General features: G+C 41.9%; 1 protein-coding gene across 22 annotated transcripts in view; it reads left to right on the top strand.

Moving 5' to 3' along the window:
* The window catches only part of Trpm3 (transient receptor potential cation channel subfamily M member 3), a 788425-nt gene that overhangs the window by 705929 nt on the left and 63888 nt on the right, over nt 1-18608 (top strand). For 6 of the 22 annotated variants that reach the window (XM_077108674.1, XM_077108661.1, XM_077108670.1 and 3 more), the window contains 7 exons: nt 2597-2632; nt 2784-2924; nt 5255-5284; nt 6046-6335; nt 7403-7631; nt 9600-9767; nt 14199-14339. In XM_077108674.1, coding sequence (XP_076964789.1) covers nt 2597-2632; nt 2784-2924; nt 5255-5284; nt 6046-6335; nt 7403-7631; nt 9600-9767; nt 14199-14339 — 1035 coding nt within the window. The remainder of the gene's footprint in view (nt 1-2596; nt 2633-2783; nt 2925-5254; nt 5285-6045; nt 6336-7402; nt 7632-9599; nt 9768-14198; nt 14340-18608) is intronic. The other 16 variants (XM_077108665.1, XM_077108659.1, XM_077108672.1 and 13 more) reach the window with 4 other exon arrangements.

Genomic DNA, 18608 nt, shown 5'->3' with positions numbered 1-18608 from the left:
GATTGCTTTTCAATAGCATCACAATAAATTCTTTGGGGGACTTTCCCAAAATCTGGAACATAAGCAAAGCAGCATGGTGTTCAGCCCCTGTTACTGAGAGACCCTGAGGGAAAGTTACTGGTTCAAGAGAGGGACAGAGAAGCCCAGGACAGCTGACTGAAAGCCAGTGTGCTTTATCCCACTGCTTCCCAATGCCAAGAAAAATAACATATGGGTGGGCATCCTTGGAAGGTCATCTTATCAGAGCCAAATGTGCATGCAAATAGACTGACCCAGGCATGGCCTGGCTCCTGGACTCTTCTACTCTTTAAATAACAGCCTTGCCTCATGTCCAGTAGAGCTGGAGGCTACAGAAACTGTGGCCTCATTATATTTTAAAACTCAAATTTTAATGGAAAGGGCAATACATAAAAAGTCACTATCTTAAAACTTTCTGTGTTCCCTTTTGAATAGTTTTTGCCATACTTTGCATAACAAAGTCAGACAATTGGGTTTTGTTAGTAGCCTGAGGTCAGCCTAACTAGTTAGATTGATTAAATCATCTTCAAAGGGGAACGAATTTCTGAGGAGTGTGGGGAGGACAACAGAGATCATTTTTGTGAAGGAACCATTCAAATAATGCAATGGGTCTCACGCTGGACCTCCCAGGGCCAAGGTGCTTCCACTTTATACACAGTGCCCTTCACAATCCTGCCTGTGTGTCTTGCATTAGATCCTCAAACCCAGGAAGAGGCAGAACCCAGTGGATGGAGGTGGGAGCTAAATCTGGGGACAGCAAGGAAGTCTAAAGAGCCCCAGTGAGATCACACACCTGAGGCCGGTGCTCCCAGGGCTCTCCCTTCATTCCTACCACACTGAGAATTGCTACTGAATTTATGTATAGTGACACACATGTATTTCAAGTCCAATTTCCCTACAAAAGAGGGCTATCCCAACCAGCAGAGACTAACAGACTGCGACCATATAGTGTATGACACTACAATACCAAAAGCCCAAACCCAACCTTGATCCCACCCACATCAATTAATTTCACTATTTTATTAATTTATATTAAAAAAAACTTCTAAGTGCCTACCATACCACAAAGACTTAAAAAAGCACTGAAAATATGTAGATTAAAAGAAATTCAGGAGGAAGAAGCGGGCACTGGGAATATAAAGATTTTAAACATTTAAGAAATATCTAAAGCTCAAACTTTTAAGAGTAGGTCCAGTGGGTCACCTCTAACTCTGAATCCCAAAACCTTGGAAGGGATGTAGTTGGCCAAAGGAAAGCTGAGCAAGGGTAACTGAAACCTATATTCAGCTCAGCAAAAAAATTAGGTGAATTTCCCACTGACAGTGTTCCCCATGTTGTACTTGAATGTCCCTGTTCTGCTGTGCAGGCTTCTATTGCCTCCCTGAAACTCCGTTAGTAGAGAAGTGGCTTCACAAGCTTTGGTGTGCATCCGAATCACCCAGAGGAGCTAATGAGGCACACAGGGACCCCGTACTTGGATGAAGTAATAGGACAAGGCCCAAGCCTTTGCACTGTCACCACTCCCCAGGTGATTCTGATACCACTAAAGTTGGAAAATCCAGTGTAGATTAGGAGGTTCTTCTCAAAGTGACAGAAATCTTATGTGACATCCTGGGTGGGTCATCTACTAAAGAAAAAGTGCACCCAAAGATTCCTGCCACTGAAATCTAAGGACTTGCGCACCAGCCTTCCCCCAATGATACTGTCCCCACCACTCCTGGTACCCAATGCCCTCCTGCATGAAGGACACAGCTGTTCAGGCTCATTAGTGGTGCCCCTGGAATTCACAGTGCACACAACTACCTCTTCCTTGACTTAACAGAACAAGGATTTTCCTTAGACTCTAGAAACCCCTTTGAAAGTAGAAAGCGACAATGAGTAGACAACAAAAGCTTTTCTGTTTTGCATCTATGCATGGCTCACATCTAAGAGACACACCAGGTGTGAAGCCCTGGGTTCAATCTCCAGAATCTCAAAAAAAAAAATAAATTAAAATAAAAGATACACCATAACTCCAGGTCCTTGAGAAATGCTACTCTCTTTGAAGGAAAAGGTGGAAAATCTCCTTGATTCTGGGGAAATATTCCATTGATAAAATTTCATCTTCTATTTCTCCCCACTTCTCTTTAAATACAAGCGTTCCTCATATACAACTCGATTCTGACACTCCAATTCCCCTCCCTACACACTGTTCTTTTATGAAAAAAATGCCATTAAAAAATGGTTAATAGAGGCTTTAAAGGATACCTGGGCTCTAAGCAGGCCCTACACCATGCAGGCCCTGGTAATGACCCTCACCCTCTGGGCGGAGTCTTCCTTTAGTGAGTGGGAAGAAGATACATCATCTGCTAGAGGGCGGTGACAGGCCTGGGTCAGAAACAGAGAGGGGACTGGGGAACGTGGGGGACCCTACTCCTGGTGGCTGGGAATGATAGCACTTGCCATGTCTAGCCTGTGTTTCTTTCTGCTACACTGGTGTTTTTTTCTCCCCAGCTGAAGACTTGAATAAATATTTTGATTTTCTGTTATTGCCGACGATTACTGCATCTTCTTATTTAACTTATGTCTTCTTTCCAAGCGAGAATATCCAGGTTTCGGTTGGATCTATTTTAAGGTGAATTAATTAACCAGCATAATAATACATTCATATGTTTCTTTTTTCATTATATTTTACTCTAAAATAGTTACCGAACACGTGCAATAGAATCCCTAGTAAACCACGCTGTCTTTTGGATTTGTTTGTTTCTTCCTTTCTTGTCTGACAGGGGAACCTGCCCCCAGACTACAGGATCAGCCTGATTGACATCGGCCTGGTGATCGAGTACCTGATGGGCGGAGCTTACCGCTGCAACTACACGCGCAAGCGCTTCAGGACCCTCTACCACAACCTCTTCGGCCCCAAGAGGGTGAGTTCCCGCCATTCCTAGGTGGCGCAGTAGTAAGTTGGGAGAGATTCAGGGTGTGGCTTCTTGATGTCCGTAGGGGAGGTCTGTTGAGAAGGTGGTAACCGCTCCTCCTCTTCTTCTCTCTTCCATCCAAACTGTTAAAAAAATTAATTTGGCAACAAATACTATCAGTTGTTTTCCTTGAAGTGACAACCTCACTTGGGTCATTCCAAAAATGCCTGCCCAATGTCCAGTCTGTCCGCCGGTCTTCCCTTCAAGTAAAAGCGATATTCTATGTAAACAAAGGGACTGTGACTTAATCCAAAGAATGCCAAAGTGCTTTACCTCAGAACAGCCATCTAGATCATAGATAGCACAAATGTTTCTGAGGCAGGCTTCCCGATTTATCCCAGGGGGTGGTAATAACACACACAGTCAGAGGTTAAACAAACATGGTAATTATTGAGGGCTTCAAGAGCATGTTTAAGGGAAATTGTTTGGTGTTTTGTTTACTTGTTTTTGTTTTGTCCAAGTGCCTATCAGCGTAATCCAATGACCATAGTGAAGTTTGGTACCACTACCTTAATTTTTATTTATTGATTGATTGATTGGACTGAAGATTAGACCTGGGTTGCTCTACCTCTGAGCTACATCTTCAGGGGGGGTTTATGTATTGAGACAGTCTCACTAAATTGATAAGGCTGGCCTCAAACTTACAATCCTCCTGCTTTAGCCTCTGCAGTCACTGGGATTACAGGCCTTTGCTCTTACCAGCTTCACAGTTTTTACTCTTGCTAAGGCACCAAGCAGTTTTACTCCCGACAGCTTTGTGCCATTTAAGCTAGTGTAGACACAATATCCAAACTCAGTATTATTATGAACATAGATTGGACTTCTCACACCCTCTGAAAGGATCTCGGGGCCCCTCGTGACCCATGGTTGACATTTTGAAAGCTGCTGCCCTAGCTGGTAGTGGACATCATTTTTCTCTTTCTTTTGTTTTCCCCTATTTTTAATTTTTTTTCATTTTATTTTTGTATTTTTTAAAAATTTTATTGATTCTTACTTTTAACAAAGCTTTATTCTGACTACAAAAGTATTGCAGGACTAGTGGGAAACTTTGAAGATACCAAAAAGCATAAACAAGAAACAATAATAGCACAGATTATAAATTGGTGGTCATCTCAGAAGCTGAAAGAGAGAGAGAGAGAGAGAGAGAGAGAGAGAGAGAGACAAGGTTCCAGCTATTTGAAGGACTTGTGAGGGCTGGGACCTTCCAATCTACTCAGATAACTTCCAAGATGGCACCCAAACATTCTGTACTACTTAGAACCACAGAATTTGTGATTCTGACCCTGTAGGTATTTTTGGTATCTCCCTTTGTTAAATATAAATCAGAGATTTGCCTTCTCTGCTGGCTGCAATCTGTGCCTATTGTGCACGTTTCCAGATGCTCACACTATCTGTGCCTTGAGGGCCTCCTGCCACCCTCCATACATGCCCTCTCACCCTCTCTACAGCGCATCAGCACAGGGAGATGGCCAGCAGGAAGCACCAAAACATGTATTTATGAATGATATCTGATACATCTCCAACCAATAGAGGTATTTCAGAGGTTGGAGATGTGTGGGATTTGATCTGTTTGGTTGTTTCATTGCTCGTCTTAGTTCAAGCTACTGTAACAAAATACCACAAACTAGGTGGCTTATGAACGTGAATCTACCACTCACAGTTCTGGAAGCCAGACGTTCAAGATCAAGGCACCAACAAATTCAGTGTCTAGTGAGGGCTTGCTTTCTGGTTCACAGATGGCACCTTCTTGTGTGTCCTCACATGATAGAAGGGCGAATGCGTTCCCCTGGGCCTCTTTTATAAGGACACCAACCTTATTCAGGAGGGCCCTTCTCTCTTGACCTTCCCAAAATCCCTACTCCAATGCCATCACCCTGGGGTTAGAATTTCAACATATAAATTTGGGGAGAAAAAAAACACTCAGACTCTAACACTCATACAAGTACTGGAAATCGTGACATTCTCCCCAAGAAGGATGGTTATAGGAAAGTGAAAGAAATCTTAGTTCACAAAAGATATTATAAACCTTTGGGCTTTACCTGTGGATGAACACATCTCTTCAGTTTCCTAATTTTCTGTGAGTCACCCAAATTATTAAATCTCTAATTCTTTTATAAATTCTATAAATTTAGTTCCCTTTGTGTTGTTTTATTCAGAGAAATAAAATAAATGCTATATGGTGCACTAGAGTTACTGATTACTTGTTTATGATATAGTAGGATTCTTTTCTTACTTCTGTGAAAGAAAGACCTAACTGTGTTGACATTTCTTTTTAACAGCCCAAAGCCTTGAAACTTCTGGGAATGGAGGTAAATATTTGTTCAAATTATTAGTGTCAATTATTCCCTTTATTACACATTTTAAAAAAATACAGTGCTAGCGTTTAACATATCTTTCTAGAATAATGAAATGAAGTTTCTAAGTGTCATGGGGGCAGTTCCCAGTGGCTTTAAAAATTCCACCATGAGGTTATGTTAGCATTGCAAACAAAAATAAAGAAATAAGTCCTATTTGAAATACTAACCTGAAAATCAAGGAAGCATACAAATTCCCATAAGCAAAATCTGTTCATGGGTATTTGCAAATGACAACAGATCCAACAGCCTGAACTACTTCACAGATGCATCCGTAGATAGGCAGAAATGAGAGACATGCTATGTTTCCCATCTTTTGTTAAAATGGTTATTTTCATTTCTGCAAACACAAGTATAGGATATCCTTGTCCTTTCGACAAAAAAAGGGGAGTGCTGTCTATCATGAGGTACAAAACTTACTAACAGAAGAACAAGTGGACAAAAGTAAATAGAATAAGAAAAATGCCTATTAAAATTAATTCTTTAAAGTATAAAATTGGCTTGTTCCCATGGGACTATGCTTATTTTAAAATAAGCAGAACTTATTTTAAAATTAACCATAAATGAGATTGTGAGTTCTTTTAGGATAAAACCTGGCCTACTGCATTTCAGTATTGCTCTCAGAGCTGAGCTAGTGGAAGATATACAATAACTATTCAGTGAATTGAACCGATTCATTTTTAACTCAGCCTCTCTGTTTTTATCTAAAATTACAGGATGATATTCCCCTGAGGCGAGGAAGAAAGACAACCAAGAAACGTGAGGAAGAGGTGGACATCGACTTGGATGACCCTGAGATCAACCACTTCCCTTTCCCTTTCCATGAGCTGATGGTGTGGGCTGTCCTCATGAAGAGGCAGAAGATGGCCCTGTTCTTCTGGCAGCATGGAGAGGAGGCCATGGCCAAGGCCCTGGTGGCCTGTAAACTCTGCAAAGCCATGGCTCACGAGGCCTCTGAAAATGACATGGTTGATGACATTTCCCAGGAGCTGAACCACAACTCCAGGTTGGCCAACCCAGCAAACAGGGAGGTCGGGGGAAACATGGGAAGGTTGTCTCCAAAGACTCCAAGGTCTGAGAAACACATAACATTAGAGGGAGGCAGTATCACCCCAGTGGTGCACACAGAGAGTACACACAGAGGGTACACAGTGATACACATACCAATGCACAGATTTCATGTCATCCTCTCAGCTTTCCCAAGAGGTAGGTCCTATTGTTATGCACTTTGTTGAGCTGAGGACAGTGAGATTCAGAATTTAGGTAACTTATCCAAGATCACTTGGATAAGTTGTAGTTGGAAAGGCTGGGATTTGAACTTGAGGTCTGCCACATCAAAGAAGACAGATTGCACTCTAATTGTTTGGACAGCCTCCCCCATAAATATGCCTTGGATTTGGGGCTCGAGTATGGGAATCATGTCTTGTTGGACTTACATCCTCAGCTCTAGACATGGTGCTGGATGCTTAATGGATGTTGTCTGGATGAATTGTATGAACAGATGAGACCTCACATGAAGCCATTGCTCCACGCAGCAGCCACATTTTGTGGCTGGCCAGTGGATCTGTTTTAGTTAGCTTTTTCATTGCTGTGACCAAAAGACCTGGCAAGAACAATGTAGAGGAAGAGAAGTTGATTTTGGCTCAGGGTTTTAGAGGGTCAGTCCATGGTCAGCCAACTCCATCACTGAGGGCCTGAGGACCAGCAGAACATCATGGTAGAAGGAGTGGTAGAGGAAAGCAACTCAGGATATGGCAATCAGGAACCAGAGAGAGATCTTTACTCACCAAAGAGCAAAATATAAACCTCAACGGCATGTCTCGTGACTACTTCCTCCAGCCACCCATTACTTGTTTATAGTTACCACCCGGTTAATCCGTACCAGTGGATTAATTCACCAATCAGGTTACAGCTCTCATAAGCTAATCATTTCACCTCTGAAAATTCTTGCACTGTCTCTCACATAAGCTTTTAGCGGACACCTCACATCTAAACCATAACAGGTCCATCCCCACTTTTGTCATGTAAGTCTCCAAGCTGGCCTGAGGCTCCTTTGTACATTCTCTCTTTCAGGGACTTTGGCCAGCTGGCTGTGGAGCTCTTGGACCAATCCTACAAGCAGGATGAGCAACTGGCCATGAAACTGTTGACGTACGAACTGAAGAACTGGAGCAATGCCACATGCCTGCAGCTGGCTGTGGCTGCCAAGCACCGTGACTTCATTGCGCACACGTGCAGCCAGATGCTGCTCACTGACATGTGGATGGGTCGGCTCCGCATGCGCAAGAACTCAGGCCTCAAGGTCAGCGCGCCCAAGGAGGCCCTGTGGGCTATGAGGGCCCCCAAGGGTTGGTTGTGGTTTTCCAAGCCAAATCTGTGGTGGGATTAGGCATTCCTTTATCTCAAGAGGCTGCTACTAAAACCCAGCTGTTCACCAGAATCTCCTGGAGAGTGTTTTGAATTCCATATAGAGGCGAGGGCCTCCCCTAGTCCTGAATCAGCATCTCTTGAGATAGCGCCTAGACATTAATGTTTTTCAGAAGATCCAAAGGCAGTGGTCACACAGGTTCCACAGGGGACACATTTGCTCTGACATAAGCTGGGCTATACCAGGAGTCCTCACCAGGTAACCCCTCTCCACGTTTGGAGCCTAACCTCTCCCTTTCCTCCTAAGTCCTTTACATCATGTAGTAGAGACATTGAATCTTACCAAATGTGCTTGAGGACTTTTGTGTAGTATTGGGGATTAAATTCAGGGGTGTTTTATCACTGAACTACATCCCCAGCCTTTTTTAAAAACAAGGTCTCACTAGGTTGCCTATGCTGATCTCAAACTTAAGATCCTCCTGCCTCAGCCTCCTAACTAGATGGAATTACAGGTGTGCACCACCATCTCCTAAGAGAAATTTTTTAAACTGAAATAAATATGTGGCAGATTTAAATATCAAGGCATTGCTACATGATTCTGAGCTGTTGTTTTCTTTTTTTGGTGTTGGGGATTGAAGTCAGAGCCTTACACACATACTGTGCCACTCTGCTACATTCTCAACCCCCTAATCTATTATTATATGAAGAAAAACAATTTACAGACCAGTCTGTATAACCTGAGTCCCTTTTACAAAATGTATATGTGCAGAATTATTGCAACATAAATTCATTTAAAAAAAAAACAAGAACAGAGTAAATTATATGCAGTGGTTACTTCTGAAGTTGAATGGACCTTATTAGGAATTTTTTTGTTTTAATGAGAAGTAGGATGGTAAGTGGGACTTGCTTTTTTAATTTTCAATGTTTTTCAATGAAAACATTAAACCAAAAAAGAAAAAAGACAAAACAGGAGGTGGAAGATCAAAAGAAAATATAGTTTTGTTGTTTGCTTTTGGTTTTTGTTTTAATTCGTTATAATGACAGTTTCTTTTATTTTCAAAGTATATAACACGATGTTTTGATATACATAGTGAAATAGTTCTTATAGTTAAGCAAATTAACAAATCCATCATCTTGTAGAGTTAGCCTCTTTTTTTAATGTGATCAGAACTCCTAAATCTTCTTTCTTAGCAAATTTTCAGTGTACAATGTGATATTAGAACTGTGGTCCTCATTAGATCCTGGGATTTACTCATCCTGCACACCTGTGACTTTGTGTCCTTTGCCCACCATTTACTAAGCCAGCAGTCCCTGTCCCATTCCTCCCTTCCCGTGGGCTCTTGACCCAGAGGCACAGAAGGTTCCATGAAGCAAAACATGAACATTTCCCTAGCTGCATTAGTGACTGCTGAGCCTGACCTCAGAGGGCAGTTGAGTCAGTTCTTAGCTCCAAGGACAATGTGTCATGTCCCCTGAAGGCTAAGAACAGCAGCATGCCACCTGAGACCAGACCTGCCAGGCACCCAGAATCCAGGGTCCTCACCTTTCCTTCCTTCTCCCTGACTGCTCTCCAGTCCCCGTGGCCATTCAGTCCTGGTCTGTCCCTGTCTTGTGCCTTGAGCTTCATTTTTCCCCACCCTTTGTTTCTTTAAAAATTAGACTGAGATACTATGCAGAATATTTCTCCAATGGGATAAAGTGACCTTCTTCACATCAATGTGCTTCAGATATTCAGGTGTTCAGGTCCACACACAGGGCATACAACACCTGTACAAAGTGCACATGCACATGTACCCAAACATAGACTCTTAAACGCCACACCCCAGGCCCTCTGATTCTAAGCAACCACCTAATCTTAATCCTTTAAATGTGATTATTATTATTATCATTATTATTACTTTAGGTAATTCTGGGAATTCTACTTCCTCCTTCAATTCTCAGCTTGGAGTTCAAGAACAAAGATGACATGCCCTATATGACTCAGGCACAAGAAATCCATCTCCAAGAGAAGGAGCCAGAAGAACCAGAGAAACCCACAAAGGAAAAAGATGAAGAGGACATGGAACTGACTGTAAGGAAAAAAAAAAAGAAAAAAATATATATATATATAAAATAACTGTGTGTTATTTTCCCTGAGGAGAATCCCAAATGCACTGATAAGGTTCAATAGTTCTTAAGGTCTGATAGCTGTCCCCATCCTCAAGTTAGTCATGGGTGCTTCCATTTAAGAATTGAGACCAGGGTATTATAAAAATGCCTCTTTATGCACAAATAACATGACTGTTTGGTTCAATTCTATGTGAAGTCCATCAGTCCAGTGGAGCAGGAAAACCCAATGAAATTCAGAGCAAGGCACCCTCAATTTCCCAGGCCAGCAAAGGTTTATAAACAAGGAGATGATGTAGCAATCTTAGCACACAAAACAAGAAAGGAGAACCATGATTTGGGAGCAGCCAGCTTCACAGAGCTGGAACCATTCTGCTGATCAGAAGCTGAGCCCTTATCTATCTCAGGGTCAGGCTCACAAATACAGCACTAATTGAATTTTGAGGTTTGTATGGAAAGCTTTTATTAGCTCTCCCCAGTGTAATTATAGAACATGGGTGCTTTGTTCTGCAGGGGGAACGGGCAGCTGCGCATGGGATGGCTTCCCACAGCCCCCGCCTGAGCAGCGTGACTGTCACTGGCTCCTTGCCAAAGACTAAAAATATCCTATGCTATTAAAGGGACACACAAGGCTTCATAGCTCAGGAAACATCAAGCAACCACTCCCTATGGACTTTCTTGATATGCCTCACCCCCCTCATCACTCCAGCCAGCGATGGCTGCCATAATCACCCAGAAGGAACTGTGAGAGGAGAAAACGAAAATTGGTTTTGCTCAGGTGACCAAAGGCCTATGCATTATCATCCTGGTGGGGCCACTGAGGATTGTTCTTCCTCCAGACAAAGAACATTTCCTTCAGTGGGCCCCTTCTCAACCTCTGTTTGCAGACATGATCCCTAACTCAAACACCAACTTTTGTTTCAGTTTCAGGATTTTTACAAAAATCCACATAGGTCTCTGCTCACCTCTATAGGAATACAGATGGTCTTCCCTGAAATTATCTTACCATAATTTTGGCTTCTAAACCCCACGATGGATAGGAAATGATATTTTAATCATTAGCAGTGACATGGGTAGGGCTAATGCTGAATCCTTCTTGGGCAGCTCAGCAGGGGAGTAAAGAGTGTGTTCTCTAGAGTCAGAATCCTCCCCATCACCTCTTGCTGTATGATTTTGAGCACTTTCATCATTTTTATTGTGGGCATAATAACTTTATGTGTCCCACAGGAAGCTGTGTGGTCTAAAACATATTCATGTAAAATGCTTAGACTGGCCGCTGACACACCACAAAGGTTGGTAAATGCTCACAAATGCACACTAAGCATTCTTTGTACAGTTCTTCATGGAATCCTCACACTGGACCCACAAATAAGCACTGTTTTTATTAACCCCATTTTACAGATGAGGAAGATGGGACTCAGGGAGATCAAACTGCCCAAGTTTACCCAGTTGCAAATCTGGGATTAGAACCCAGGCAAACAGACTCCACTGGTCCCTTTTTTGATTCAGGGAAGGAGAGAATTTCTTCCTCGTTTCAGCTACTTTGGGTGAATACATAGCAACACACAGGCCTCCTAAGTCAAGTGTGAGGTGACCTTGATGTAGACACACATCCTAGGAAGTCAGCCAGGAGCTGACTCAGCCTTGTGCCTGGTTGGATCTCCAGGAAGAAAGCAAAGGGAGGCGCTTCCCCTGCTCAGGCTAGAGCTTTGAGGATCTGATCCTACAGGAAGCCACAATAAAGGATGTATCTCTAAACTGAGAACAAAGTCATCTGGCCAGAGAACAGCCTCCCGTGCTGTGTACTGAGAACCTGTGTAGGAGACACAGGATGGCCTTGCTGCCTGGGCTTGTTCTCCCCAGGGAGAAGGAAAGGAAGTAGGGATGGACTTGAGGACAGCAAGCTCAGACCCTGATGGCAAACTCTTTCCCTGCTGGGGCTCCCATCAGCAGGCTCACCCCAGGCAGGACTGAGAGTGCAGCTTGATGATATCTCCCTTTCTTTCGTAGGATTGACATTTGAGCTTCTGTGTTAAACTAACATATCTCCTCTTGTAATGGGACATCCTTTGTCCTGCCAAAACTATAACCCAACATATTCGCCTTGGTTCACTCCATTTCAGAATGTTTAGTAGTTCAGGATCTTTAGTTCACGTCAAAGGATCTTTTTCTACATTAACACCTGTGCTCGGGCAGCAGAGATTTAAAATCCACAATGTACAGTGTATTTGAATTTGACCCTTAAATTCTGCTTTAAGGGATGTCAAAGGAAACATTTGACAATAGGGAAAAGAAAAATAAACCAAATCGGCAAGTGAAGCTGCTGAGGAATAGATGGAAGGGCAAAAATGCTTTAAAAAGAGCAGGCTTTTTAAAATTGGCATTTGAATCATAAAGGCAAAACTGGTTACTTTGCTTTCTTTGTTTGTGTTTGACTCACATGACCTTGTAAGTGTCTCCACCTTGCACTTTGCCTGATAAAGTACCAACATGTCCACAGCCCCAGAGATGGCCACGCTGGGAAATCCAGTGTCCCTGGAGATAAGCCCCAGCTGCCTCTCTCCAAGATGCCTAAAGATCTCCAATCTACCTTTACTTCTATCTCATTATGTCTCCAGAAGGCATTGCATTGTCGAACATAGACATAAGCAGAACAGAAGCAGGATAATTATATTACATAAATTATGAATTATAGAAGGACAAATACCACGTACCTTCAGAGTTTCTTGAGATCAGTGATCAATACTTAGAGAATTCTATGGGGGGTCTAGTGTTATCCATCATGAAGACTGACTCAGCTCACTGACATTAAACACCTAGACAGACCATGGAGGAAAATTTGATCTTTTAATTAACTCAAGGTCCTTTTCTAGCCAGAGTGTCTACAAAGAGATGGAAGTTACCTTCCCAGAAATTCAATTGATTAGAGAGAAATCATTTGTGATCATCACATATTTGAGCGAAGTGGTTATTTGAGACAGTGACTGAAGTAGTTGAAACTAATATTTGCATATTTTAGATTAATTTGTTATTTGAAAACAGATTTATGTAGTAGTTACTTCCAGTCTCAAGTTCGAGACAAACTTAAATTATTGCTGTAATTAGATTGCTCAACTTGAAATTCTTATGCCCAGTACTCTGTCTTGTCCCAAATCCTTGTTAGTCCTCATCAGTCATAATATTTTACCCGATTTTTACATTTAATAAAAAAAAATCTCATTTCCCAACAGCATGAAACTAACCTTATCTTAGAACAATATTGAAGTAAAGTCAGAAAACTGTACTGCTATACATTCTAATAATATACTTTTTTGTGTGCAAAATCCTAACTAGATAATTTCAGTGAAGAGTAGCCAAGGTCTCATGTTACTTAACTAGCTAAGTTACTGAGCATCTATTATGTGCCAGGTGCTAACTGATTGGTAGACCAACCCTATATCAGGGGCTCTTATTACCCCTATTTTACATTTTTAAAAAAACTAAGTCTCAGGGCTGGGAATGTAGCTTAGTGGTAGAGCACTTGCTTGGCATGCTTGAGGCCTTAGGTTCAAATCCCAGCACTGCAAAAAATAAAATAAAATAATAACAATAAATAAGTAAATAAATGAGAAACTGAGTATCAGATTAAAAATACAATATTCTTGATGCTGTTGCTGTTGTCATGAATGAGAAGGGAATCATGGATTCTTTGGGAAGATCTCCAATAGCTTAGAGATGAAGACCTCTGCAAGCTGAGGCTGACTAGGGTCCTCCTGTTGTTGCCTAGCTGCAGAGAAAAGGCAGCATGCCCAGGACTTGTCATACCACTAATGCCAGCTGTAGCTCAGATTTTACCAGGACTGAATCAAAGAACCAAGGCACATGCCTAAGATTTGAGGAGATGGCCCTAACAACTTCAGGTGCTTCAGATAACTCATCTCTTGAGGGATCATGATCTTTGGGTAAAGTAGAGACTCTGTTCCAATTTACCTTTGACTTAAAAGTAATCAGTATGGGTGGAGAGAGAATCTGAACCCAGAGGTAGCCTGTCTCACAATATATAAGAACAGGGTGGGGGCACAAATTCCTCCAATGTGGCCTTCCCCCCTACAATCTTCCTCCCTCTCAGAATGCTGTGTGTCTTCCATTGCCTGCCTCTTCCAAAGGGTTCAGGGTACAAGAAAATGGTCAAGAGTTTTCCCAAGACCTCCCATCCCAAACAAAGGAAATATATAGATTGTACAAGAGTGCAATCACATACCTAGGGAAGGCATGAACTTTAAATTGCTGGGGGGTGGGGGCGGCGGGCGGCGCTCAGATTCTTCTATTTAATGAGCTCTGAAGTATAAAATAAGCGAGTCAGAGTTTATGCTCTGCAGAGCCCTGCCATGATGGGTTCCATTCTCTCCCTTTGTAGGCAATGTTGGGACGAAACAATGGGGAGTCATCCAGAAAGAAGGATGAAGAGGAAGTTCAGAGCAGGCACCGGTTAATCCCCTTGGGCAGAAAAATCTATGAATTCTACAATGCACCCATTGTGAAGTTCTGGTTCTACACTGTAAGTATTTTTCCTTTCCTCCTTCCTAGTGGATGGCCACAGGAGCCAACATTCACGTCTCAGGCACCTGGGTGGCTTTCTCTGTGAGTCATACGTAGCACACATTGCAGGAAAGGAAGCTCTATGACCTTCCTTTTCCAATAGTTTTGCAAGATCTGTGGAGTTTGTTGGGCAGGTTCCACAGGCTAAATGTCTTCTCTTCAAAAAACTTAGGGAAATGATAAAAGTGAGAACCAACAGAAATAGAGGTGAGGTGAGTATGAATTCAATCTAGTAGGAAGTAGATGTCCGCTTTCAAAACACTTTCCTGTTCTGGATAGATGAAGACTAGGTCAGAGTTGCCTATTTTAGGTGCCAATCCTGGTTTTTTGTGGTTTTTTGTTTGTTTCTTTGAGGGTGGGGGTTTACATTTAGTAAATAAGACTTAAGCACAGTGTGGAAGTGGTGTGACTAGGCATGGGTAGCATATGCACATAGCTATTCCCAATCTGGTATTGCCAGCAAGCAAATTTTCTTGGTTAGACCCAATAAACAACAAATAAGCAAAAGAGGCAAAAACTCCCAGAGCAACCAATAGTCATGACAAAGATTATTCAGTATGTACACCCCACAAACCATGCCTACAAAATCTTGGGTTCCTGAAGAGGCTTCCTGATATGGTAGAAAGAACTGAACTGCTGGTTTTCCACTTCTACTTCTCAATGATATTTTAAGGTGAGCTTGTGGCTCATGTCCTCTCTGATTCTCCCCAGAGACAGTGGAACTGTGTAAAGACAAAGTAGAGTGCATCTGTATTTTTAGCCTTTTTGATAACCAGCTACAGAGCAATCCTTTGAGTCAGCAACAAGATAATCTAAATCTGAGGCTGAGATGACTCAAATGTCTAGATGAGGTGGTTTTTGTGTGGTCCTGTGTGCTAACTAGCACTGGCTGTATAACAGAGACTCTCAACCTCAGCAATATCAGTTCTTTGAGCAGGGTAAGTCTTTATCGTAAGGTGCTGTCTCTGACATGTAGCATGTTTAGCAGCATCCCTGGCCTCTACCTACCAGATGCCTATAGCACTCTTCCTCCAAGTATGACAATCAAAATATTTCTAGACGTTGCCAAACATCCCCTATGGGATAAAAAAAAATAAAAATAAAAAAAGCCATCAGCTGAAAACCACTACTTTAAAGTATGGTCTCAAAACCTCTTTTCATAATCCAAGATTATGAAAATATAAATATTACATTTATATTTAGTAAAGTAAAACTTCAAATGTATTAATGTTAAGAAAAGAGAATATGGAAGAATATAGCCTACTAAAAAGAAAAAAAAATTTCCACCCCCCTCAACGGAAGCATGCAAAAATTATTTCTATTTCTACATTTTATACAGATCTACATTATTTTTACCTTGCAGAAAACAGCATAGTGGTGACAAGCATGGACCTTGGAGTGAGACAGCCTGGGTGGGAATCCCATCTGTGCCTCTTTGTATTGTGTAACGTCAAACAAGTTACTTTCCTATTCTGTCCACACTTTCCTTAAGATGGGGATAATTTATTTATACACACACACACACACACACACACACACACACTCACACACCTTGTAAAGTTTAATGGCAATTAAGCGTGGTGAAGTAGGTGATGTACTTAGAACGATGCCTGAACCTGAAAGAACCATGACAATCAGCGTTGTATTCATCTATCCATCAGCACTAATAACAGTATCACTTGTTGAGCACTTACTATGTAGGAGGCAATGTTTCCAATGCTTTCTAAATATTCTCCCTAACCCATACAATTTTATCAAGGTATTATTTGTACTATCATCTCATACACAAATCTGTCCTTGCTCTTACATTATGCTTCACCAATTTTCACAACGTAGAACAGGGCTTGGCAAACTACAGCCCTTAGTCCAAATCCAGCCCACTGCCTGTTATTGAAGCCTGCAAGCTAACAATTTCTTCTACATCTTTATTTATTATATGGTGCTGGGTATGGAACCCAGAGCCTGGCACATGCTAGACAACTGAGCTACACTCATGGCCCTGTTTTGTTTTGTTCTTGTTGGGTTTTTTTTTACATTTTTTAAAGGGTTGAAATAAAATTTTTGAACACATGAAAGTTATATGAAATTCAAATGTCAGTGTCCACAAAGATTTATTGTAACACAAGCAAAGTCACTTATTTACCTTTATAGCCTAGCTGCTCTTGTTCTATAACAATAAAGTTGATTACTGGTATAGAAGCCTCTTGACTTGTAAAGCCATAACAATTAACTATTGGACTCTATAGAAACAGCTTGCAAACTCCTGATCTAGAACACAAAAGAAATTGGTAGAAGTAATTGTGTCAAGAATTTTCTATCACTTATATGAATGTTCACCACTCTTACCTTCCAAGGCATCTTTTTCTCTTTCTTGATCTGCATTCAGTTTTATAGTAACTTTAGCTTGTGCTCCCCCTAGTCCCCACTGACTCATGTCAGGCAATTGTTAGCCAAGAATACTTTTAAATTACAACCACCCTGGTGGGTGGTTCTACCTCGGCCTCACATTCGAAACACCTGGAGAGCTTTTAAAACACACTGGCCCCTGGGCTCTACTCCCAGAGCTTTGACGTCATTGGTGTGAGGTACAGCCTGGGCACTGGGATATTGTAGAGCTCCCAAGTGATTGTCATGGTCAGTAGGGAATGAGAACCACTGGCCCAGACAAAGAACGGTTAGTTTTTAGCCCATATTTCTAAAAGATCCATGATGAGAACAGATCTTGTTAGAAACGCCAACTCCTCACTCCATCATAGACTCACTAAATCAACCTCCAGGCAGGAACCTGATGTGTTTAGTGAATGTCACCGGTGCATTAATGCTTAGGGAAGCTCAGGACCCACAGCTTGGCCTAAATCCTTTGCAGCTTGCGGGATGACAACTCTTTGAGGGGTGGAGCCTGAGCATCCAGCTCTTCTTACATGGCTGATGGGGTTAGCCTCAGCAAACCCATCACACTGGATCCCCCAGTTGTTTCCAGTTGTGTTTATACAATTGCCAGGAATCTATGTCCACATGTTGACCAAGTGTCCTCAAGGAAGTGGACAGAGAGAGGTGTGTCAGTGTTTTAATTTCCCAGGGATGCTTAACAATAAAATTCAGCTTTAGATTAAAGGTCTCTTTGGCTTTGGGTTGGGTTCTCTGTAAAAGTATTTCTCACTATGATTTCAAAATCTTCCCTTCCTACTCTCCCAAGGTGCTGGAAGGGAGGACACATCTCACTTCCCCACAACCCCGCTTGATCGCAATTTCCCGAGAGCAGCTTGGGTCCTCTTCTAGTCCAAGATGAAGGGAGGCAGGGACCCATCTGGCTCCCAGACCCTGTCTGGGTTGAGAGCCCATTTGAAGTATCCAGCTAGAGAGGATTCAAATCCAAGGTGTGCAATGGCCACAGATCAGGGGACATGATAGGCACCCAGGGCTATCATGGAGGGCTCTTTCCTGGAGAGCAGGCAGGTTAGGTTTTAGACAAGATGAAGAACATGAGCTGGGATTTTAATTCAAGTCTCGGTGACTTTGCTGCCCACCTTCCTTATACCAGACACACTAACCCTATTTTCAGAGGACATACGGGACTAGTGAAGTCATTTAAGTATTAAGCTGCGGAAGTTTTGGTAGAAGTGGGTGCATTTCGTAACTGGACCTACAAGTGTCAAAAGAAGATAATGCCTTAGAATGTCTTATACGAAATTGGGTAAAATGATGAAACCAGGACAATTAACAAAATTCATTTCACTGAGAATCAATAAAACTTGATCAACAAAGAGAAGGAAGCAACCAGGAAAAGAGAGTGATTTCAAGTCAGAAGGCACCAAGAGTGTATTATAGAATTTTAACCACTGAATTCCTTTCTTTGCATTGTGTAACATACATACTCACAGAAACTATGGAGTGAATGCCAGTGTGTTATGATGGTAAATCAAAATCATGCAAATCAAGTCAGACTGTGAACTAATTTTTTTTTTTTCAGTGCTGGGGATTGAACGCAGGGCCTCTCATATGCTAGACAAGCACTCTATCACTAAGTCATACCTCATCCCTAGAACTAAAACAGCATCCTACATGATAAAAAAAAAAAAAAACTCTTTCCTGAGAAATTTTCATAATTTGTTAATGTTCCTGAAGGTGTCAAGGTGTAAGGACCTAGGCACAATTAAAGATGACAGTCCCAGGGTGGGAGAGGAAAAGCAAATCACTTGGATGGAAAGTAAACTCAGAGGATCCTGGG

The sequence above is a fragment of the Callospermophilus lateralis genome, chromosome 2 (genome assembly GCF_048772815.1).
Source record: "Callospermophilus lateralis isolate mCalLat2 chromosome 2, mCalLat2.hap1, whole genome shotgun sequence".
Lineage (NCBI taxonomy): Eukaryota > Metazoa > Chordata > Mammalia > Rodentia > Sciuridae > Callospermophilus > Callospermophilus lateralis.
The sequence above is the reverse complement of the archived record's forward strand: the minus strand, read 5'-3'. Positions and strand labels throughout refer to the sequence as shown.